At 35.8% G+C, this 24,087-nt stretch overlaps 2 protein-coding genes across 2 annotated transcripts; both read right to left on the reverse strand.

Moving 5' to 3' along the window:
- Positions 1-1,580: 1,580 nt before the first annotated feature.
- Positions 1,581-8,336, reverse strand: LOC117394941 (probable thiopurine S-methyltransferase). Its single transcript, XM_033993706.3, has 9 exons — positions 8,239-8,336; positions 7,304-7,434; positions 6,690-6,782; positions 4,948-5,080; positions 4,365-4,417; positions 3,496-3,570; positions 2,997-3,082; positions 2,130-2,174; positions 1,581-1,840 (listed from the first exon to the last, which is right to left on the reverse strand). Exons 2-9 carry the CDS (start codon positions 7,420-7,422, stop codon positions 1,725-1,727), a joined length of 720 nt encoding a protein of 239 aa, XP_033849597.1. The 5' UTR covers positions 7,423-7,434; positions 8,239-8,336; the 3' UTR covers positions 1,581-1,724.
- A 2,931-nt stretch (positions 8,337-11,267) lies between these two features.
- LOC117435230 (magnesium transporter MRS2 homolog, mitochondrial-like) lies at positions 11,268-23,125 on the reverse strand. Its single transcript, XM_034058234.3, has 11 exons — positions 22,339-23,125; positions 21,433-21,506; positions 20,953-20,989; positions 20,340-20,452; positions 19,700-19,873; positions 19,272-19,402; positions 15,607-15,723; positions 14,570-14,722; positions 13,113-13,230; positions 12,595-12,708; positions 11,268-12,187 (listed from the first exon to the last, which is right to left on the reverse strand). The coding sequence occupies exons 1-11, from the start codon at positions 22,553-22,555 to the stop codon at positions 12,071-12,073; spliced, it is 1,365 nt and encodes a 454-aa protein (XP_033914125.1). The 5' UTR covers positions 22,556-23,125; the 3' UTR covers positions 11,268-12,070.
- Positions 23,126-24,087: the final 962 nt, after the last annotated feature.

Here is a 24,087-nt window from a genome sequence, read left to right on the forward strand (position 1 = left end):
CCTGCATGGTTTGGTGATTTGAATACTTGTTTATGAGGACCACCAGAGGACACTTTACATACTGTACACATCCCGTCAAATGGATTTGACTATGTCTTTGTACACAAAACCAATTTTTGGGGTTTATAATAGAATTATACCCTCCTTAGCAGTCATTACATTGCCTTTTGCAGTCAGTTGTCATTATTGCATAATTATAACAACCTGGACCAGAATCATAGACCAAACAACTACCTACTACTGCCCATTAACACAGCCACCCAGACCTTAAAGAGTAAGTAGTGGGGTTCCGAGAAATGTAGCGTTACACGTCCCCATGTGTTGCTACAACTGTTTTAATAACGTACCTGTCATTTTTCTTTTCATTGTTAACATCCTGACAACTTTCTACTCTCTGGTGCACTGATAGCGTAAGGATTATTGCCCACATTGTCAAGCAGGTAACACAGCAATAATGATCCATGATGTGGGATGGGACAGAAAAGCCAGAGCACTTGTTATGTTTGTTATTTATTTTTTTTAGTCGTTCTTCCTGCAGTGATTTAGAGCAGGAGTTCTCAAACTGGGCTGGGCCCCTCTTTGGAAATGCTTGCCTCTGCACTGTGAATGCATGCCTGCCACAGGGCTCTCCTGGACCCTAAATCCTGCTAAGTACAGATGGGGATTGCAGTAACCCCAGACCATACATGACTTTTGCAGAAATTTAAGGTTCACTGACATAAAGGTGTTTAACTATAGAGTTGTGAGCAAAATACGGGAGAAAATCTGTCCCGGGAGAAGTGTTTAAGAAAAAACGGGAGTCCCAACAAATAAGGGAGAGTTGACAGGTCTGCGTGTTACTGTCTGAAAAAAATTTGTCTTACCTTTCGCAGACAACAGGACGCAGTTCTGGGAGCTGGAAGTACAGTACTTGCAAACAGACAGAGTTTACCAAGGATTGTGGCAATAACCACAACATTGTCAAAGGATTGTGGCAAATTGAGAAACAGTGTGAAACACGAAAAAAAACCTGAACATTTTAAAACTTTTTTTTTTTTTTTTTTTTTTTTTTTTTACCGGCCCTAGCACTTTATACACAACTATATTCACAAACAAACAAGCTTCTTTACACTAAGTAAACACGACGGGAGGTCTGGCTTCATATTACATCCTTTACTGTTAAGGATTAAGTGAATATGCACTGTAATCTAATGCTTAGGATCTTAAAGTTATGTCAGTATTTTTTGTGATCAAGTGACCCCTCTACAATAGCCTTGCAACCCCCTTTTAGGTCGGGACCCCCCAGTATGAGAAACGCTGAGGACAGATCTCAAACCCCAGTGCACTAGAGTGGCCATTTTGAAAAGAGCTTTGAAACAGACTTTAAAGTTATCAGTGTAAAACATTTTCAAAATGTTAACAATGAAAAGAAAAAAATTACAGGTACATTATTTAAACAGTTGTAGCAACAAGTGGGGACGTAGAACGTTATATTTTTTTCGAATTCCACTACTTACTCTAATGTTAGGCTCATTGGAAAAAGTTGTAAGAAAAGACATTGGTCACATCACACATATTAATGGAACATATTACACAACCTCTGATCCTTTAGTTAGTTTTTATTTCTTCCTTTTTAATAATTTCTCTCTCTCAAAAAAAAGAACTAATTTGGGAAAAATACATAATATGCAACAACCCAAATGTCAATTCACTTTTTGGTCACAAAAGCTCAAAATCCAATTTTATCAAGAAGTCAGGGTCAGAAGATGTACTTTCTCAGTGAAATAATCTATTCCCCAGGCCTTCTGTCTTTCTGTTAGTGCATCAACAGACTCCAACATCTGAATGTTGCACATTTTACCTAAAATAAAAATAAGCACATATTAAATACTCCACAGTTATTCCATGTACATCCATATTTTAAACAAAAATAATATAGTTAATGATACTTTTAATTACTTGTGCTAAGGAATATCACAGCTAGTTTAGGGGTTCTCCAGATGTATGTAAAACTCTAAAGTATGACACACTGTGCATGTCATTGGGGGTTAGGGAGGAAAATCACCTAGGGATATTTCACCTCATCGCTCTTAAGTGCCCAACGAGTCCAGTCTTAGACTTCCAAAATACCATAAAAAATGGAGACTTACCAAATAAATCTGCAACTGCATCATCTGGTACATAAAATGGAGGACCTGTGCAGATACAGCAAGTGTACTCAAATTATCTTCATAGCAGAAAATAGATTTCAACATAAAGTTAAATACATTTGTATTGATAAAAGAACAAAACAACCTATTTAAAATGTAACTGTATCTACCTATTAACTGCAATAAAATCCCCTAACACAAGAGAAATACTTGAAATGATAAATCCACTTAGCGCAAACAATATTAAAAGAGCTGGTCTTACTTTTTTTTCTGCTGAAGATCTTGTTTTTTGCCTGCATTTTCTACTTTATCTTGAAATATGCAGATATTTAAAGATGCCACAATATGGCCCAAAGGAATGGGGGCCAGAAATAATGTTATTATACTGAGAAAAACTAAGAACATTATTTCTAAATCATTGGTTAGCACTCCTTAAAGGCAGCTCTTTATTCTGTCTTTTACCAATCCTGCTCGACAATCACACATCTTGATCTATAGTGGTTGTGATTCCTGGATGGGATATTAGTTCTTAATTTTAAACCAGAAAACAGACTTCTTCAATAGCGACATTCAATACCATCCCATCTCAACTTTATTTTAACTACAACCATCTATGATGATACATATAACGAGCAGTTATGAGATCCTCTACATATGTTTTTTTAGTTTTGTTGCAGTTATCTGTCCACCAGCTCCCTTTGCTGGAGTGATTGTCTCTCATATAAAAGGACACTACTCCTCTTAGGTGTTGAACCTTCAAATATATCGAGCACAGATTCTAAAAGCCTGTGCTCAAGAGCCAATTAACACATTTATCTTCTCTTTGGGTGTCTCATATTTAGGGGAGGAAATGCAGATTTGACTTACCCTTATATAAACTTGGGTTGTACAGCAAGGTGTCCAAGAGGTAGCGACAGTCTTTGGTCATCAAAGAGACGATCAATGTGGCATAGCTTATATAGAAAAAGCAAAATTAGTTTTAATTAACCGTAACAACTCTTGGTTCAAAACAATTATTTGTATTGTATTTTTTTGTAAAAAATAATTGATTTTCTTTTATCTCGAGCTTGCTAATTCTCACTGAGTCCAACCTATTGAACCTTTCCTTATATTATGTGCTATGCATGAACATCAATGGAAAAATGTACTACTTGCTGCAATTAACTCATATATTCACTAATGAGCTGAAATCCTACCAAGACTACTATTAGGAAAAATGGATAGGTTACATTGGCACCACAAACTGTCTGGATTAATGTAGTTACTTTGGAGTGGGAGTTAATTGTGAGAATGTATTTACATTAAAAGTGTAACTGTAATGCACCTATCTGTTTACAATGTAGAGGAATACCTTTTCTTGACTCACCGTTGCCTATCCGAAGGGTTAATTGCTACTAAGGAACCTCTGTCCCAGATGCCATCAAATTTGCCAGCAATTGAGCTACAAAGAAAGACGATAGTATGCAGTTAATGGAATGTTTACTATTTTTCTGCAAGATAACAACATGAAATTTGGTTTACTTTATTATAAGATGATGAACTGCGTTTTTCTATAAGCATCAGAGTTTTAAAGGAAAACTACAGCCTTGGAAATATTAAGCCTGGTTATTACACCTCTAGCAGTCTTATTATTGTTCAGTACCTACAACATACTGTAGCTAATAAATTCTTGCAATTGGAAATGGAAATTCATGAAGTTCTGTCAGACCCACATTAGATTAGCAAATTAAAATGCGTCTGTGTCTGTATTAAGTAAATATGACAAAACTGTATGTACATTTTCTATAATTCCTGTCTGGCGTTCGTAGTTTAAATTTCACTCATGTCAAATTAAACTTATAAACTTATAAAATAAATGTATCAAAATATATTAAAATATTCATATGTTAAGGAGAGGTAACCAACAAATTAAAAACTATTTTCTTGCCCTACAGTAGCATATCAAATGTCTCAAAAGTCACCTTGTTGTTTTTTTGCTTTCCTGTGTTATTTTAGCTTTCTGTGTTAAAGATAAAAGTATGAACTTAAAATCAGACATTGCTTCTTTGACTCTTGTTGACCCAGAGCTAATTTTGTTTGATCGGGGCCACTTGAATAGAGAAATTCAGATTGTTTCGAAAAATCTGAGAATTACTGTAGATTAACTAAATAGACTGTAAACGAGGGACTGTTTGAGACTGTTTGATTTGATAATGAGATGCAAGAATTTTTTTAATGAAAAATTGCAATTCGTACCTACAGAAGTCATATAAATTGCAGTTGTACAAGGATATTTTTCCATCAGAACTCTGAAAGAAAAAAAAGTCAAATAAATAGTGGTTTGCTGAAGTGAAGACCCTCTTGAACTAAGACAAGATGCAAATGACCCAGTCAAAATCCCTGCTACCGTACACAGTCACTTTGATGCGACACGATTTAGTTAACCCTCCCACAAAACAGAAACATGTTGCAGAGGACAGACTGGGCCACATTGTTAAAGCTTTTTACATTGTAAGTACCACAAATTATTTTCTGAAAGGATAAAATTCCAATTGTAAAACAAATACATAAATTAAATGTGTAGTTTGTTTCTGAGAACTAGACGTTTTCTAGAAGCATTTTTTGCTGGACTATTTAGTAAGCATGGAAAATACTAATCTAAGCAGAAACAACAATACACAATCATACAGAACACAAGCTAAAAAAATGTGATGATACAAGTACATTTGAAACACCAAAAAATTTACTTAGTTTGGTAGACAAATATTTCAACAACAGACTTTTTCAATTTCAAATTTTGAACAACAAAGGTGTTTGAGTATGGATTACTATACAGTACCTTAAAGGCCTTGGCCCCTGGTATTGCAGGCACTGGCTCCTCAGTGTAGGGAAGGTTTTGGTCAGTGAAGAATTCTTTAATAGCAATCTCACTCACATCTACACCCACTATAGAGTGACCCATGTCTGCTAACCTTAAAAATAAATATAAAAAGAAGAGAAGTAAATTAGATTTGATATTCATAAAACTGGTCTAGACTGTATATAATTTGTGGGCGTGTTGGTCAGGGTTGTGGTGGAGATGGTCCCCTCGCCTTCGGCCATGGTTGCCCTGGATCTTCTGTCAGGGGCGCCCATTTAACGCCTCTTCTGACCAGCAGTGGCAACACTGAGCATGCTGGCAGTGGCGCAGGGCAGTCCGTCAGTGGCGACACGGGCAGTGATGCTGGGCACTCCGGCAGTGACGACGCTGGCAGGGCTGTGGGTCACTCTGGCAGTGGCTACTTTGCCAGTGATGCAGACGAGTGGACGCTGGACCCTCTGGATGTGCAGTTGGTTTTTGCCGTGCTCCCCTGAGCAGCAGGTGTAACGGCTGGTGAGGTTGGCCCACCGGTTTCCCTGCTGACTGGAGCCGATGGAAGCTCCTCCTCTTTCAGGTCTGGAGACGACAGTGGCTCCTCCCTCTCTGGCACTCGGGCAGGCAGCCCCTCCCTCTCTGGCACTAGGGCAGGCAGCACCTCTCTCTCTGGCACTCGGGCAGGCAGCACCTCCTTCTCTGGCACTGGAGATGGCACCGGCTCCTTTGCTTGCCTCTGGGAACGTCTGCTCCTCCCTTTTTGTTTTGGGGCAAGCAGTTCCGTCTTCTCTAGACTTCGGGCAGGCAGAAGGGGGCAGCATACCACCTTGTGCCAAAACTCCCCGCATGCAAGGCACCAGCCTTTGCCCTCTAGGGAGCCGAGAAGAGCGTCTAATCCGCAGTCCTATGGGGCTTGGAAGGCAGAGTGACCCATCTCATGCTGTTGGGCGGGCGCCTGGGGTTAGACATTCCGGTGGAGCCATTCCTCGGCGGACACCTTGTCTCTGTGGTTCACTTCCTTAAATTGCAGGTCCATGTAGGGGCACAAACTCCCCACAAACTCCTTACCATGGAGCCCCTTCTTTCTCCTACTGCCGCTGCTAGTCATGTCAGTCTTCCATTTTCTTTTTTTTCTCCCCATTTCTCCCCATTTTATACATGTGGCCCCTCCCCAATTGGCAAAGACAGATTTAACCCCATCCCTGCCAACCTTACATTCCCACACACACACTATTTAAATTTTAGGGCTTTCGCCCTGCCACAGAAGGTGAAAGCGGAATTTGGTTTGTTGAACGGAATCCATCATTTATACAGGTTTTTACAATTTTGGAGGACAGAACAGCATCTGTAGATCTACAGCAGCAACAGTAGCATTTCTGTTTTTGACACTTGTCCCAACAGGACATCTACTGACCATACACACACACACAGTATGTAATGAAACTGAAAGGGAAAATGGAAATTTGGAAATTTTAAACTTGTTTAGCTTTTCCAAAATGCATTTTCCAATATGATTTGCAGACAGTTTACTGAAGCCAAAAAGGCTTGGGTCACATAGGTCCCCATTAGCTATAACATTAACTATGCATATTGTCAGTCCCTTTCACCTTAGTCATTCCAGCTTTAGTGGTCTACTATTAAAAGGCGCTATATAAAAATAAATATTATTATTATTATTATTATTATTATTATTATTATTATTAGTGGCTACATTTGGAAATACCTACCATTTCATATCAACAGCTTTTCCACACAGTGGGAAAAACCAACGGATTTTCTTCCTTCCATCAAGAATTGCATCAAGATGTTTCTTCAACAGCCTAAGGGAAAAAAAAAAAATGAGCAAAAACTGAGTAGGGTAACTGGCAACAAATACTCTACTTCCCAGCACCACAAACAAGTACATGTGAATGACTCATCAAAATAAAATGACAAAAAAAGTAACATCCTCACAATGTGTTTTGTAAAATGTTATATAGTCCATGATTTTTATTTCAGATTACTGAAAGCCTTACACATGTTATATAAAAGGAATGCAAACCAAAGTTACATTTCTTACCCCTTATTAACACTGGACATACTGTCACTGGTCTCATCCCTTTTACTGTTAAATATATTTTGGTTTTTATACTATAGAATTTGGAATATGCAGATATTGGGTACCTAAACTCAACATCTTTCATATACATTTATATACAGAAGAAAACATTGCTATTTACAGTGTTACGCGTGTTATGGATGCCACAGTCTTTTGCGTTGGCTAGCTCTTGAATCAACATTGAGCCTGCACGTTGCGTTGCGTAGTGGTGTGTGCTGCTATTCAGCATTGAGTTTTGCTTACTTATGTACTTGGTCTTGATGGAATCCAATCTTGCCCTCTTTCCATCGATCCAGCCATTCATCAACTGCCATCACTCTGCTTTCTTGGGTTTTGAGGTCATGGGATTTACTGTCCGTCATTGTCAAGTTACTCTTCAAATTGAATGCATTAGAACGTTATCCCTATTTCTGTTTATTTATTTATCTATTGATTTATTTATCTGATACCACTTACAAATCTTCCAACATTTTTCTTTTATTTTGTCTGGTAAATTAAAGCCTAATTATTATAATAGGTTTTATTGATACCAGTAAGAATTTGATATGTTTTCAGTAGTTTGGTGTACTAGGAAAAATGACAGCTAGGAAGTTCCCCAGTGCCATAAGGTTTCCCTGGCATACTAAAGCATACTGGGTAGGAGGTACATTTTGATGCCTTGGCTTTCAACTGGGACCATTAAAATTTTATTTATTATCACATAGACTGAAAGAGTCAATCTGTATTTCAGCATTCTTCATGCTTCTCACACAAAAACTCGATAATTACTGTTGCTAGTGCCCTACAAAATGACCCCCTGCATGCAAGGCTAGTAATGCATCTCCACTGTAGCCAAGCAAAAGCGATAGGTTTTATACAAACTTTCAGTTATTGAAAATATATACATAGTTAATTAAATGTCATTTAATTAATAAAAACAAAAGGAATCCCTCCCGCGGTCTACCGATATATTTAAATGTCACATGACAGTCATTACTAGACATTCTACAGCTAGCTGCCAATAACACAAAACATGACAGTGCGACTGAACTTTAAGTTCACATGTTTACATGCTGTATATCGTCATACGGGAGACTTAAATTTCGTTTTCTCTTCCTTTTAGTTTAACCATCAGATGACATGTTTATAAAAAATATAATACTATTGAAAGAGAAAACGTTTTCGTATTCCACACATACCTGCACTTTTTGTTGTCTACAAAACTAGATAAAAAATAACCTTTTAACCTTCATACGGAAGTGTTCCCTTAAACATGCGCAGAAACGTCGTTCTGGTGCACAGGGAGTAGTGCGCTGTATACAATGTATTTGAATTCAGAGTAAATTAAATTATTTGTTGTGAAACCGATGCCATACAAGTTCAACTTCGAACAAATAATTTTCAGAATAGTATACTGCAGAATTTGTGAATAATTACATTGATGTTTACCGTGAAGATTCAAAACATGAATGTACATGTTCGTAATATTATTTTCTCACTGCCACCTAATGGACATGTTTAAAATCATCCACACTTAGTAGGTAAGCTGTTACAGTATAGGATTCCTGACGCTGCATGGATACCCTCTGTTGCAGTATCATACAATGGAAACATCTTCCCAATTGAAATTAGGTTTGTGTATCACATGCTATGTTATTTTATTAGGTTTCTTAAAATTTGCTTTAAAACTCTGCAACGTGAACAGACCACCTCCATATACCCCAACGTGTCCAAAAGAATATCCTCAAGTCTCATTACAACACCTCCACTGTATTACAACCTATGAAACAAGCTATCTATAAACTAAAACAAATGTAGGTTTTGTTTATATTTTGGTGCCTGACTTTGATTTAACATAGCAACATTTGGCTTAATCTGAGTCAAAGTAAAAAATAACACTTAGAATACAAAATGATCAACAGAAAAAAATAATAAAAATCAGACTTGAGAATGTTGTGCAAACTGGAGGCAAGAAAAAAAAAAGGCTTTAGTCTTAATACCTTTAACCTCTAAGTGTTTTCTTCTATCAGATAAAACAAATACAATATGTTTGGACTTGAAACTGAGATCATCTGACAGCCAGGTCCCTCTTCCGTTTTAAATGTCACAAGAATAGTAAAATAAATGTCACCATGACTACCTAAATGACCATGTTCTCTTGTAGTTGCATATTCATCCAATATTCCTAAATTATTCAGCACATTATCTTGAAGCGGAGTGAAGCCTGAGGGAGGTGTCATCTGCACTGAACATTTCCTATTTTTTGTGATGTACACCTGCTACTGTGAGTAAGTACAATTTATGGATGGCCAAAGTTACAAGGCATTTCAAAGTAACTTTGGCCACCTCCCTTTATCTAAAAGATAAATACTGGTGTTAAGATTGGTGTTAAAAAAAAAATGCTTTCACAGCTTTAAAAAGAGTATATCGTATTTATTTAGTGCAAGAACATAGCGGTCAAACATTGCATTACTGCCAGGTCAAAGTAATCCTGACTTTTGGGCCCAATATTTGTTTATTATATTAATTAACATTAGTATACAGGGGATAAATCATACCAGTAGTGGAGCATACCCTAGACCAGGTCGTCTGTGTTGAAAGAGTAGAACACATTTCATTGTTGACTTTCTAGATGTTCAGAAAACAGGAACAACGTACCACTTTTGTAAACAATCACACACATTTAGGTAAAATAGCAGTGGATGAAGTTATTTGAAAATTCACTACCGGTAATTTATTCATTAAAACAAATTGCCAATCCTATTTAGAACTCGAGAAGTCTGTAATCATTTTTGAATGTTCACCAATATCCGAGAATCGTACATTAAAGTGCTACAGTTTAATGTATGAAAATACATGGTGATTTTTTTGTGTGCAAATGGGCCATATTCATTCGTTATTAAAAGGCTGTTTTTAATGTCTTGATAAATAAATTGTTATATTGATGAAGTAAGAAATAACCCACAAGTGCCTTCAACTATCCAGGAAGTGCGGTAAGAATTGTCTTACCGCACACCCTGCAGTGGGTTATTTCTAACTTATAAAATTGCTACATTTTGCTCTGACTAAATACCACAGCATATTTACCATTTTTTCTGTAATTCTTAGTGACAAGAGATGAAAAAAACAGACTGTTGGGTGATTTAAATGCTGTTTCAGTTGTATGTTGACATTTTTACCTGCAGAAACACTGTTTAGATCAGGGGTGTCCAATCCTGGCCTTGGAGGGCCGCTGTCCCTCCTGGACCAGGATTAGACACCCCTGGTTTATATAATAGTTACTATTAAGGTGTAGTAATATTAATAGATCAGGTAAGTATGTTGGTCTATGATGTCATAGCTGTGTGGTAAAACAATTCTTACTGCACGGTCATGTGATCTTGTTAAGCCAATCACAGCACTTAATTTATCCAAGCCATTTTATAAATGGTTTTAGGCAGCTGTTTTCTTCTTTAACGACAAAATACAAGAGTTTCATGAATCTAAACTATTAATTGACTTTAAAAGTATTCTGTGACCAATTAATGTGGTAAACCTTTCAAATAAGACCAGATACTACCTACACTCTCTCCCCTTTTACTGTTAAAGACCTTTTGGTTTTCATACTATATCATTTGGAATATGCAAATATTGGCTGCATACCCAAACTCAACCTCAAAAAAAGTCAGAAAGGTCAACATTTTCGGGTAGTTGGGAAAGTGAACATGGGCTATTAGATTTTAAATGCATTCAAAAATAACAATATTTTATTATTATAATTGTTTCAGTATCACAAATGAAAATAGTGCATTCCTCATGATCTGTATCTTTCATATTCATTTATATACACAAGAAAACATTGCTATTTACAGTGTTATGCTTGTTACGGATGCCAGAATCTTTTGTGTTCGCTAGCTCTAGGCTGCAAGTGCGGCTGCTAAATGGCCCGATGCAGAGGCGGCGCTAATTGCAACCTTCATTATCATGATTGCAGCTCATTATTTGTGTGTCTTGAGTAATTTGCATGGCTCTTAAGCTTACATAGGCTGCAGTGCAAAATAATTGCTTGGCCGCTAGGCAATTTGGATTTTGCAGCCGCAATTGTTTACACTACGCCTATCCTTACATCAGCCCCTATGTGTATAAGGTTGCTCAAACTGTGCAAAATTAGGTCTCTTACACCCTACACATGACTTAACAGATAATTAATCACATAATGGATCCTGTACACAGGAACTACTAAAAAAAAAACAAAAAAAAAAACTTTATTTTATAATTGTGCCAAATGTTCTATGCCTCAGATGACCTCTGTATACAAGATAAGATCCTTGACAAATCCTGAATGGTGATTGGTTGATTTTCCATATGCAATTTATAAAAGGAGAGGGTATAAAATAGAAATAAAATACAATAAAAACGAGGGTACCTAATTGAGATTTACTCAGTTTGATGTACTTTACAAAAACATGGGAGAATAATATGCAATATGTTTTTCAGATCTCAAACATGTGAAAGACCTAACAATAAAAGAATAAAATGCCACTATTTGAAATCTGTGCGCTCCAAGTATGCACTATAACAACTGTAGCAGAACATCTTAAATACTGTGTTTAAATAAATAAGTATTTGGTAGCCACAATTTATGAAACGCCTAAGAAAATATACTTTACATTAAAAGGCAGTTTTGGTGGAGGAACACTTTTAATCCATGTAGTTGTAGGCATTGTTACAAATTAAAGTTGAATTGTTTTAGCAGAGTCCACAACTCCTGTTAGTGTGCGTTAAATTGGTTGCACTGTGAAAATACATTCTAAGCACTTTCTGTTGACCTGTAAATTGGTGTCATGATTAAAAGAAATAATTAAAAACGGCATCGATTTGCAATTTGTAACAATAGCAAACAAACTGTTCATTCAGATTATGGTAATAACTACAACTACTCTCAGCACATTTTATCTTTGCCAACACAGGAAAAGGCACAACACTTAAATTCACAAAACCGAGTAACAATGGATGTTCTCAGAGTAAGATCAAGTATCATGTACCAAATTACTATTTGTGATTCATGAGAGGATTCTTGCTTGAAGGAAAATATTCTGTTCTCAGTCCAGTTTTTGTGTCCAACCCTCTTAAGCTGCCTAGGTGACCCTTCTTCCATATGGGAGGCATCTAATGTGAAGAAATAATAATAAAAAGAAAAACCACAAAATGCTTCCATTATTATGTTTTCACTCATGAAATAGAATCTAAACTTGTTGACAGGAAATTTCTCCAAAAAGCACCATAGTACTGTCAAGGCCAACAAGTATAAACAGCAGCGTAGTTAACATTATAGTGCAAAGAGTTTACATTCAAGGTAAATACAGCGGTTGAAATACAATAGAGGTACTTTAAATATGAAATATTTTTAAAACAGGTGTAATCATTTGCATATTGCACAGAACTTACAAGACATATTTAAACTACACCCCGCTGGACATTAGTTCATTATCAATACCAACAGTCATTGTCCATCAGCTTTCATGACCACTAAATTCACAATCACCAATATTCTTAAAAAGGAACATATGACAAACCGGTGGTGGGGAGGCAGGCTCAAGGTGTCGTCCTAAGAAGGAAAGAAGGCGCCTCCAGATAAGCCCGCTTCCTAAAAACATTAATCCTGTGACCAGCCAGAAGACCTTTGGATCCTAAATTTAATAAAAAACAGTTAAAGAAAATAATCACATAATGATTTTTTGTAATTGTAATTTAATTAACCCAAAATATGATTTTGGAACTTTTCAATACGATGTTTCATCATATGTGGATGAGTGGTTCTCAAGATATATAACATAATATCTTAAAAGTGTATGTGTGCATCTTCTGGGAAGTGTAGTAAAAATTTGTACCTATGGCGATGTATTCTATACTGGCTGAAACTACCTCACTCCCAACTTTTAAAAGTAAAAATTTTTTAAAATACTCATGGGATCACAAATGGCCTTTAAAATGACATCTCCCAAAATATCAGGTTTAGGTTGACTACAGAAAGTGGCAGCATGCCTCAATTATAAACAGCATACCAGTGTTTAAGTGACTGCCAATGTCTTACCTCTTCAAAGGAGGACTCCAGATTCATACCAAATGCAACTCCCATCAGTCCAAACAAGGAAATAGAAAAGGTCCCCATTGTCAGCTGAAGATTAAGTCTCATCATAACATTGCGGTGGCTGTAAAAGACAATCAGATGTAAGACTCTAGACCTGTACTTGCCCTACACAGACGTTCTGTAAATCATAGTAGCACTTGACCAGAAGTTTTTTTTTTTGTTTTTTTTTAATGGTAACTGGTGTGTTTGTGTGTATATATATATATATATATATATATATATATATATATATATATATATATACACACACACACACACACATATATATATATATATACACACATATATATATATATATATACACACACACACACACATATATATATATATATACACACATATATATATATACACACACACACACACATATATATATATATATATATATATATATATATATATATATATATATATATACACACACACACACACACACACTTGTAGTCAAAAGTTTACATACCCCAATGTTAATTTATAATTTCTAGAAATTTCTTGAAAATTATAGGAAAAATTTGTAGTTTTGCTTTTGTGGACAAGGAAAAAAAAAAGAAATAGATGTCTACAAATTATTTATTTCAGCAATTTTTTTGCAAAACTCCAAAAATGCCAATTCAAAAGTATTCATACCCTGACAAGTAAAATGAAATTAATAGCTACTTGAGGCACCTTTAGCAATAATAACCTCTTTTATACGATTAGGATATTTGTCAATGAGCTTTAGTGATTTTTGATAATTCTTCAATGCAAAATTGTTCCAGTTCATTTAAATTCTGAGGACACACATGTGTGTGTGTGTGTGTGTGTTTCTTGTAAGATGCGTGAAAAAAAACACACTTTTTCGGTTTTGACTTCCGATGAAAATGCTATTTATAACCTGCAGCAAGTTTTGCTTCTAAACAAAGCATCCTTTCGGATATGGGAAAAATTCAGTATGTAGTAAACAGACCCCAATGAATAATATTTTAGCGAACATGACTAAGAGAACCAGGTTGTCTAGGATAGCTACATTACAGGTTTTACCTCTTTAAATGATATTAACCTTGTAACACAAGATCACAGGAAGGTAATGCATGTAATATTTTAAATTCTTAAAATGTGAGAGAGCTAAATCCTGTCTGGATTTAAAATTTATAGGAACCTGTTTGGCACAGCAACTGCTTGTCTCTTAAAACAAAGTAACTTTACATAAAGACTATAGTCTAACCAATGGAATATTTCAGTGACTTATTGAGAAATATTTAAAAACAGACATGGGTGTATAACAATCAGTTTACTGGTGTGCTGTTTTGAGTAGAGTTACATTTCCTATACTACATGTATATAGGTCTGCAGTGCTGAAAGAAATCCTGTCTTTGAATCCCAGCTCAATCAATTTCTGTTTTTGCTGCAGAAATACCAACCTGTCCAGATTAATAAAGATGACACTTTCAGAGTCATCGATCAGCCCTTTCAGTTCTCGAGCTGTATTTGCTAGATCCTCGGCCTGTCTGTAATAATTCTCCAGAAGCAGCTCCATTTCCTCTGCTTGGTCTATTCCCAAGCTGCTCTCCTCACTGGCACCAAAGCATACACAAGAGGACAAAGTGGTGATTTAGCATGTAGACCATGGTAGCAATCTTTGTAACCTGCAATCTTGCTTATATACGGTTTTATTGTTTTATTCTTCTCTGACATGTACCTTTTGTCTTTGCACTTAAATAATACCATATCCTTGGATAAAGGCGTCTGCTAAATAAACAAATAATAATAATAATAATAATAATAATAATCATCATAATAATAATAATAGCAGTACATATTGTCACTTGACAAGCCGGATCATTACCCAAATTTAAATTCAGAATAAAAGGGTGTCTACAGTTTCGATCCACGGGTCCAAAGGGCTGAGCAGACATCTACTTCTACATCAGGGTCTATCATATATTACACATAACATTCCTTGATGAAAGGCATCATCTTTCAGAATCAGTTTTCACAGCAACCCTGCAAATCAGTCATCCGGCAATCGCCCTGCATATCATCTAACAAAAATAATTCACTTACAATTAGTGGAATTGTTTGCTGAAATTTCAATTACAATGCTATTTTGTCAATTACAATTATGCAGCAGTAATTACAATTACACTAAAAAGTAACAAACTACACACTGATTACTCTTATTTATTCTGTATAACCCAGCAATAATCACAGGTGCAAATACAGAAACATACTATATCAATTTTTTTTTTTTTCAAACAAATGTGGTTGAAAATACAATAAGAAGGAACAACTGACACATAAATGCTTAATTGAACTGTACTCGATCAATGATATGGTTTAATTACAATTACGCAGATGTGCCAAGGTTCAATACAATTACATTGTAATTGCAATCAATTACAAATTGCACAAATATAATTGTAATTGACTGCAGGTGTGCTTTATAAATGGCACTTACAAAACTTGAGGATCAGTCCACTTTGTGAGACAGAGTTCTTCTATTAACTCCTCTTCATCCAAAATCTCCAACAGGGACTCCTTAAATACTTTGATATCAGTCTCCAGCTCAGATAGGCTGTGGGAACATTCAGTTATAGTACAGCAAGTTGTGAAAATTCATTAAACAGCCTGCTGACTACCAAATAAGAAAGGCTTTTCTCAGTCCAATTCTACAAGGCCACACATTATTTTGTGGAATAGCATACATTTGTATTTAGGTTTACCTCATAGCAACTGTGCAGTAATATTAATCTTCCATTATTGAAAACTGGCTACAATTATAGGTAAGAGCGGCTGGCAGAGATGTTTAAACCCGATTTGGAGGAGTATGTTTTTCTCAGCCGTTTCAAAACAGATCAGGACGGCATTTCATATGCTCCGTGTTTGTGTGACGGAAATTTAAATCCATGCGGTAGTTTAAATTACAGAATCACTGTATTGTTTGACAAATTAAATTAGTATGAGTTTTTTTGAGGTAAAATAACTAAAAAAAACAGCTGCGTGTTTAAACACCGTATCCGGTAGGCGGATAGTACCCATTTACTAAGAGCGCATTTTTTTGGAAAAAAAAAATTAAAAAAAATAACGTATTTAGCGAATTATTAATTTTTCTTCACACATGCATGGTTTATTTTTGCTAACTAAAAAGTTAAGCATGCAGAGTCAGGCTCCACTACCAACAGTGAGTTAGTGGGTATTCGTCAGTATAATAATTCTCTGTGGGTAATTTAATTTGAATTCCTTAGGTCACTTATGTCTTGTGGATCGTGACGTTATCCATCTCATTTTTTAGGACTTAAAAAAAAAACTCTGTGCAGCTAAACCCCGGATGCAGTACCATGATTGACAGCGCTAACTCCACTGGGGACTGCACGTTATGTAGCAACGAATGAAATTGTACCTCTTAAATACTGTATTTACAGCCAAGATATGTCAATATAGATTTAGTTTATATGCATTATATACACTTTAAATCATAAGCATTTGATATTATATTATATTCGTAATACTAATATATTGTGTATGATAACGTATTACAAACAATATAATGTGGATAATCATTAATATTACCAAATGTTTGAGGGTTTATTTTCGAACATAAAAATCAAGTAAAAAATTGTTCAAACAATTATGAATTGGCAGCGTTTGACTGATCATTTATGTTCAGAACCCTCCTTCCGTGTGAACTGTGACGCACAAAACATATAGTATAGTTGTGAATACACTAGGGTAGCTGCATTTGAATAAAAATAAAGTAGTAAATGCAGCACTTAACTGTTTTTCTATTTTTTTGTGTGTGTGTGCGATTTACTCCAGTGTTTTGTTTACATGTTGAAATCCCTAGTTAACACAGTTACAATTATCTGGGAGATCCTGTTGTGCCATTCTCCACCTAATGACGCCATTTGAATCAATGTACATTTTTAAACAAGTTATAAATATATTAATATATTCATGTTGTTATTAATAATCAGCTAGCTAGCCTAATAAACATAACTAAAGTATTCATGTTTTTAAAAATTGTTAAAATTGTTAAATCCTAATAATAGCTTGTTTTATGTATTAGAAGTCTAGGTACACTGCTGTGCAAAAGTCTTAGACATGTTGCATTTTTCTACTCCGATGCATTATGAGCATCAGCAGTTTACTCAATTGCACCCTTGTTCTGACAAGGCTTTCCAGCACACACTGCGTAACTGGTACAGTAGGTGGGTTCATGTCACACAACATTCACCAGTGGGTTGCTGAGGATTTAAAAGTTCTCTTAAACAGCCTAATAGATATCCTTTAGAAGTTTAGAAGAGTCACTGTCATAAATGAATAAGAAATCTATAAAGTTAATGGACTGATTGGTTGGAAAATGCTTGTGTAACATATTATTTGTCTCCTTTCAATGATGTCATTACTACGGAACCCCTAAAGGGACATGGTGTGAATCACAAAGGGAGGCTACTATCTCGTGCATACGACTTACTATCTCGTCAGCATGAGATATTACAGTAAGTATCTGTATCTGTATTATCTTGTGTGCACGAGATAGTAGCCTCCCATTTTAATTTTTACACCATGTACCTTTCATGGTTCTGTGCATTACTATGCCACACATCCAATTTATTTTCCACCATATCAAACAAATGTTTTTGTGTCCTTCATAAACAAAAACAAAATCCCCCAAAAAGAAAGAAAGAAAAGCTGAAATAGTTATGATAGTTGTAAATATTTGTACACTTGGGAAAAGTACACAATAAATAACTTCACTCCAGATGTGTTAATATTCCAACTATTCCAATTAGCTTCTCCAATTCACATATAATTCAATGACAACATGAACACCATGGTTGTTCTGGTTTTAGTCCTCACCTGACCTGTCCAGTGGTGTCTACACATGTTGTGTGAAGTGAACCCACCTACTGTACCAGTTACGCAGTGTGGGCTGGAAAGCCTTGTCAGAACATGGGTCAGGTAAGGGTGCAGTGGCGGCCTTACCTGACAATTTCCCGTCTTTTTCGGAATTACCAGCTCTTACCGTCGAGCAAAAGGTAGTTTTTTGTGTTTATTATAAATCACCCCAAACAATTATCTGTGACTAAAAATCCAAAGTGATGGATTATGGGATCATATTATCCCCAACCAATTGTCCAGTCATAAATAAAAATTACCTAGAACATCTAGTATCTTATAAAAGGAACATCAAAGGGATATTCCATGCCAAAATCAACAAATGTTCAAAATAAAATATTACAATACAAGTATCATACACCCATCCTACATTCTATTAACCCTTTGCGGTCCATTGTTGGACTGGGTCCAACATTGCAATTATTCCTCACAGGTCCTTTGTCGGACTGGGTCCGACATCATTATAGCAACGCAAAAAACGAGTTTCTAGTCGTTTTTTCGCTTGAAAAAGCCGAGAAAACCATTCAATTGCCGAGTGGGAGCGACAGGAGCCGAGACAAGTCGGAAAAAAAAAGGCGTATCTCATAAATAATCATATATCTTGTATCAGATAACGGGGCGGTCGTAAGTAAACAAGCTGGCTCCTTGAATCCGCGCACAGAGAACACAGACATTTGCAGAGCTTTTTTGAGATGTTATAGTAATAAAATAATGACTTTGATCACATTATTGGAGTTTGGTGATAAAACGAGTGATCAGGAGATGATCGATCGGTATGTACGACTATTATTATTATTATTATTTATTTCTTACATAGGTGAAAGTGATAGCGAACGAAAGGGTGGGGCGGGGCTGGAGATGCCTAGTGAGTGCTTTGTTGATATGCAGGGCCTTTTAAACCCGTTTGACTGTGGAAAAAAATACTTTTAAACAGCGCGTCTAAAATTAACTGCGCGTGTGAAAATTAATTAGACCTGACGTGCCTGACGCGCGATTAATAAATGGACTGCAAAGGGTTAAACATTTTAAAATACATTGTGGATTGCTTTTCTGATAGGTTTCTATGTTTTAAAGTTACCCATGTGTATGGTGCTGTACAGTAAATCAGGATCCTGACACTGACCTCCTTGCATGGCCCAACCGAATACTTCCCAAGCTCTTCTTTTGCATTATAATTACCTTGAAATCCAAAGCCTTTACTACTACAACTACTTTACTACTTACTTCTTACTGTTCTGTAGTAAAACATGCAGTTTGCTCCTATCAACCGATAACATTTTGGGATCCACAAGTGATTCCAGGGTTTCAAGTATCTGTGGCTGTAGCTCCTGTAGCCGAGTTTGAAGGGTATCAATCTAGATTAAGAGAAGACAATCTGTTACACACAAAATAACTTGGTCTAAATACAGCTCTATCTTGGGCTTCAAGGTAAAAAGATAATTTGCACTTTTGCTCTGGAGCTGCTATTCCAATTCATATTTTGTATTTGGACACCAATCACATTAAATTCCCACAAAAAGCACGACCACATCAGACGATCTATGGCAGTGGTGTCAAGAGCCGTATTATCATTTGATAATGGATTTGAAAAGACAACATTGCAATGCTACTTTAAGGACTCTGACAAAAAGAAAAAAAGTGTTTTCATTTACCCTGTGTTGAAGTATAGCTTCTATGGCTCTAAACTCAAACGGTAAGGAATAAGTGACAAGCTGCCCATCTCCAGCAATCTGGGAGGCCAGGTCTCTGAAGAGCCAGCGCTCCAGGTTCAGGTTTCGATAATCCAGGATCAAAAGGTAATCCGGGGAAATCACAGCCTTTAGAAACTGTAAAGGCAAAAATTAAGATTTGTAGTGCTATGCCAAGAATTGCGATACTAATGTGACAAATATAGGTGTTTCTTTCAAAGTAATCAGTATAAAACTTAAAGGTAATTGTCCATTTTCTGTTTTGGTTCCTGATTTTAAGCATAACCTTAAATATGAATTATGACACCGCTACCGGTATAGCATCTTTTAAAAATGACAAAATGACAGGAGAGTCTGACAAATACTGTGAAGAGGAAAAAGGAAGTGCTGAACAGTCTTAAGAAAAGAAGAGAAAGTGTGGTATGTTTATATGTGTAACAGGAAATTATTTAAACAAGGCTAGCTTTCTGAAAAAAGGGACAATCCATAGTGACCTGCACATTAAAAGATTAAAATAAATAAAACACCAATGGATTAAAAAATGGACACGAGGATCCCCCGTAGTTTCAAATCTCAGCAACTGATCACTTTACTGTTGCCTTACCTCCATCCTCAGAATGATCTTATTATTTCTTGTGGTTATACTTGTTAAATGCTGGAATCGTAAATCCCGAGCTTGGAGGCTCAGTTCTTGGTACAATTCAGTCTTCTTTCTCTCTTTCAGGGGAATAAAATTAAACAATTACACTTTCGCTTATGATACAAAGTCCTCCAGTCTTTATTTCAAAATTGTAGGTACAGTGAAACCACTAGTATCCAAACTGAGATCAGAGAGTGTTCATAAAAAATTGTTGAGATAAAAGTATTATTGTAAAATGGTCAACACAACATTCCTAATCACTATTAAACAGTGAAACCTGAATTTACTGGCCAACAATAGGACAATTTGTGTCTCTACACTCACTTGAATTTACAAAAGGAAATCTGTTCTGGTTTGAACTGGTCAGCACAGATGATGGCTTAGTTTCGGTTGATGTAAATACAGGTTTTAAAGTACAATACAACCTCTGTACATATACAATCTGAAATAGAGGACAGGAAACTGGATACGTTATTATGACAACAGGTAAAGTATTCCACACAACATGACAGGTTACCAATGTATAAATACAGATTTAAAAAACAAAAAAGTTTTTGTTTTGTTTTGTTTTACTTACCAAATGAAGTCACATTCCCCTCTTTGTCAAATTTCATCTGTTACAAAAAAAAGGAACAAGTTGTATTTCAAATATGACAGTTGGATTATGAGAGCTAAAGAGAGAAAATAGTTTGTAGTCTTTAGTGTAAATCCTTACAGCTGTCTGATGCTTCATTCTGCAACTGTTGTAAATTATTTTTATAGTCAAGCTGACAGACAATTCAGCTAGTGCCTTTATCAGTACATTTTACAGTGTCTGGGAGTCCACCTGATTGTTTCAACAATGGATAGGTGGTTGATGCAATCCAGTGCGATTCACCGGTGCTGTCAAATTCTTTAAGTGTTTTTTTAAGTTATGGATGGTATATCTACAAAACATTAATTATATTAAGAAAAGCAGTAGTTTACACTAAGAGCAAGGGACAAAATGTATATATAAAGGATGTACATTAAATTAAAAAAAAAAAATACAAGCAGGAATCTTTGAATTGATACTTACCACAGCAAATACTGGAACCACACTGGCTAGAGCAGTCTGTGAAGTATCAGTCACTATCCCTCGACAGAAAATTGCTGCAAGACAACAGTTTCACAATTGCCAACGGTACAATAGAAACACCATAACACTGTCAACAGGGTTCAAGTGCACCAAGGTCAACCAGGGAGTCACTAGTTCAATGTGACAAGATTACTGTACATGGTATTTAAATTGTTCTGGCGCAATACCAGCAATTACTATAATCCCTCTAGGGAATTGGGATGAAAATCTACAGTCCAGTCCATTCTTCAGAAAGGCCCATGAAATCATCTCTTTTGAAATGGTTCCTCATGAAATAGCAGTCATGTGTGCAGACTAGGATAGGGAAGCACCTGCCAACCAAGAAGTAGCAGCCATCTATCAAATTTTGTCAGGGAGATTTTATACATTACAGATTACATTTAAAGCATTTCTTTGCATTACTTAGCTACACACAAAAAAATGGTGCTCTACTTACTGCATATCATACATGATTATGAACACTAAATTTAACATAAAGAAATCAACAGATAATTATGTTTTCATAAGCAATAACACAAAGATGATGTTATAAATACTTCTTACAGTATTTATGTGAAGGACAACATAATTATTAAGTTGAACTTTTTACTGATATTAGAACGTAGAATGTTTGATGCAGCCATAGTATATTACCCATGTTCCATTTCAGACGTTATTAAAAAATAACAGTAGAAACGTGGATTCACTGAATGACTCCGGCAACCATCCTAAAACTATACTTTTACTGAAATACTGAAATGTGTCCACTCTCAATGACAGCGACATCAACACTGATATACATTAACTACAGCAGGTGAAAACAACGTTTGATTTGACTGTAACATGTTAACGAAGTAAAATACCTACAGCGATTACTTGAATCCATCTGTAGCAGCGTTTGGCACTGGCGTCCCACCCTCCTAGGTTGTGCAGTTAAAGTTCTTATTTTGTTGACGGGGTAGTACGAAAAACCAGGAACATTTCCACATTTCACACACGGTGAAAATTGTAGTGCAGCGAAACTGCCGGCTTTATTCTCCAATGTTCCATACAGGGTCCTTATTATTTTAAAAGAAGCCTCCATTATATAACTATGTAAAAATTACCACTCAATCGCGGTAATTTAGCACAGTTGTGTAATTATTATATAGTCACGTTCTGACAACATGCGCACTTCCAAAAAAACCCCAGCTGACTGGGAAAGTGTCCTCCAGGACACAGCGACCTTCTTCGGGCAAATCATTCAGGAATTACCGTGGCAAATAAGAACACCAGGCCTTTAAAAACAAACTAAATAAATCGTAAACTACATGCACGAGCCCGGCTATCCTCAGTAAATGGTCAACAAAAAAAGTAATTTTATAATCATTCAGACACTGGCCACCACGTTTCTGTGTGTCAGACTGCTTCCTGTTGTGAATCTGAAGAAAGTAACCAAAGCCACGCTTTCGCCGGTCTGTCAACAAATGTATGTTCTGTAATCCAGTTTGTTCCTTATCAGATTGTTCTTGTTGATACTTACAACAACAAGTACCGTCTTTTTAATACCATTTAAGCTTTCCCGCTATACATCTTAAATCTACACAGCGGTCTTGTCTCTCCCTCTGTAACCGGATGTTTTTTAAAGTTGGTTTTAGCTCAGCATTTAATCCCCACCCCCAACTTTTTAAAAACCTGTTTGAAAGTGGAACATGTTAAAGGAATATGCTTACGTTATTGTATTGCTTTTAATTAATTGTTAATACTGAACAGTATTCATGTGTAATATTGTGTATCCACGTTTGTTTGTTTTTTTGTTTTTTTAAATACCATGCATGACCATTAAAGGTGAATTGAAAATTGAAAGTCATTGCTGCTTTCCGGAGGCAGAATTTTTAAATGCAGAATGTCTACAAATCAGCTGTTGTAGGAAATGTGTTCAAAACACAATGTAATAAATCAAGCAAAAAGCCTAGTGTCCCTACATTGTATTAACTGCATTAACATTTTTGATGTTTTTGGGGAACCAATTGAACCTCTTTGTTGTTCTGAAGACGCACACTAGGTGGCATCATTATTCAGAAGGCGGGAACTGACTAATATACTGTATTTATCCTGGTGTAGTTTAAATAAAAATGACACTGTCACTATGATCTGTATTATTCCCTTGATTTGTGGTGTATTCATTCAATCTTCCAGGCTTAAGAAGACACACCTGAAACATGCCAATGCATTTACAAAAATGTGAAAAACCTGCATTTACTGACAGCGTAATAATTATATCAAGCAAACGGTATTGTGGGCCCAACTTCAAACTATATAATTAATGTACAGCTATGAACAAAGGTTTTGCATCACTCTATAGAATTAACTAATTTTGCTTCATAAAGTCTAATGAAACCTCCTGAATGATGTTAAGTTAACATATTGAGTTACATACCGCATAGTTTTCCCATATACTTAACGAAAAACTGACAAAAATTGATATTTTGGGATATTCTGTAGTTTCTTTGATTACATGATGTTAAATAAAATATCTACATTATATGTTGATATCGTTTTTTTTATTATTGTCTCAGTTCTAAAATTTTAGGTGATGCTAAATATTTTGCCATAACTGTAGCTGACAAGTTGTTT

The sequence above is a fragment of the Acipenser ruthenus genome, chromosome 3 (genome assembly GCF_902713425.1).
Source record: "Acipenser ruthenus chromosome 3, fAciRut3.2 maternal haplotype, whole genome shotgun sequence".
In the NCBI taxonomy this organism is placed as follows: Eukaryota; Metazoa; Chordata; class Actinopteri; order Acipenseriformes; family Acipenseridae; genus Acipenser; species Acipenser ruthenus.

What these genes read in the sequence shown, in the direction of transcription:
- LOC117394941 (XM_033993706.3), bottom strand. Translation starts at nt 7,422, where the DNA reads ATGACGGACAGTAAATCCCATGACCTCAAAACCCAAGAAAGCAGAGTG. An exon ending in CATCAAGACCAAGTACATAA is followed by an intron (nt 6,783 to 7,303) that starts GTAAGCAAAACT and finishes TTTTTCCCTTAG; the next exon opens with GCTGTTGAAGAAACATCTTG. An exon ending in TGCAGTTGCAGATTTATTTG is followed by an intron (nt 1,841 to 2,129) that starts GTAAGTCTCCAT and finishes TTTTTATTTTAG; the next exon opens with GTAAAATGTGCAACATTCAG.
- LOC117435230 (XM_034058234.3), bottom strand. Translation starts at nt 22,555, where the DNA reads ATGGAGGCTTCTTTTAAAATAATAAGGACCCTGTATGGAACATTGGAG. An exon ending in TGGAGTCCTCCTTTGAAGAG is followed by an intron (nt 12,709 to 13,112) that starts GTAAGACATTGG and finishes TATTAAATTTAG; the next exon opens with GATCCAAAGGTCTTCTGGCT. An exon ending in AGCCTGCCTCCCCACCACCG is followed by an intron (nt 12,188 to 12,594) that starts GTTTGTCATATG and finishes TCTTCACATTAG; the next exon opens with ATGCCTCCCATATGGAAGAA.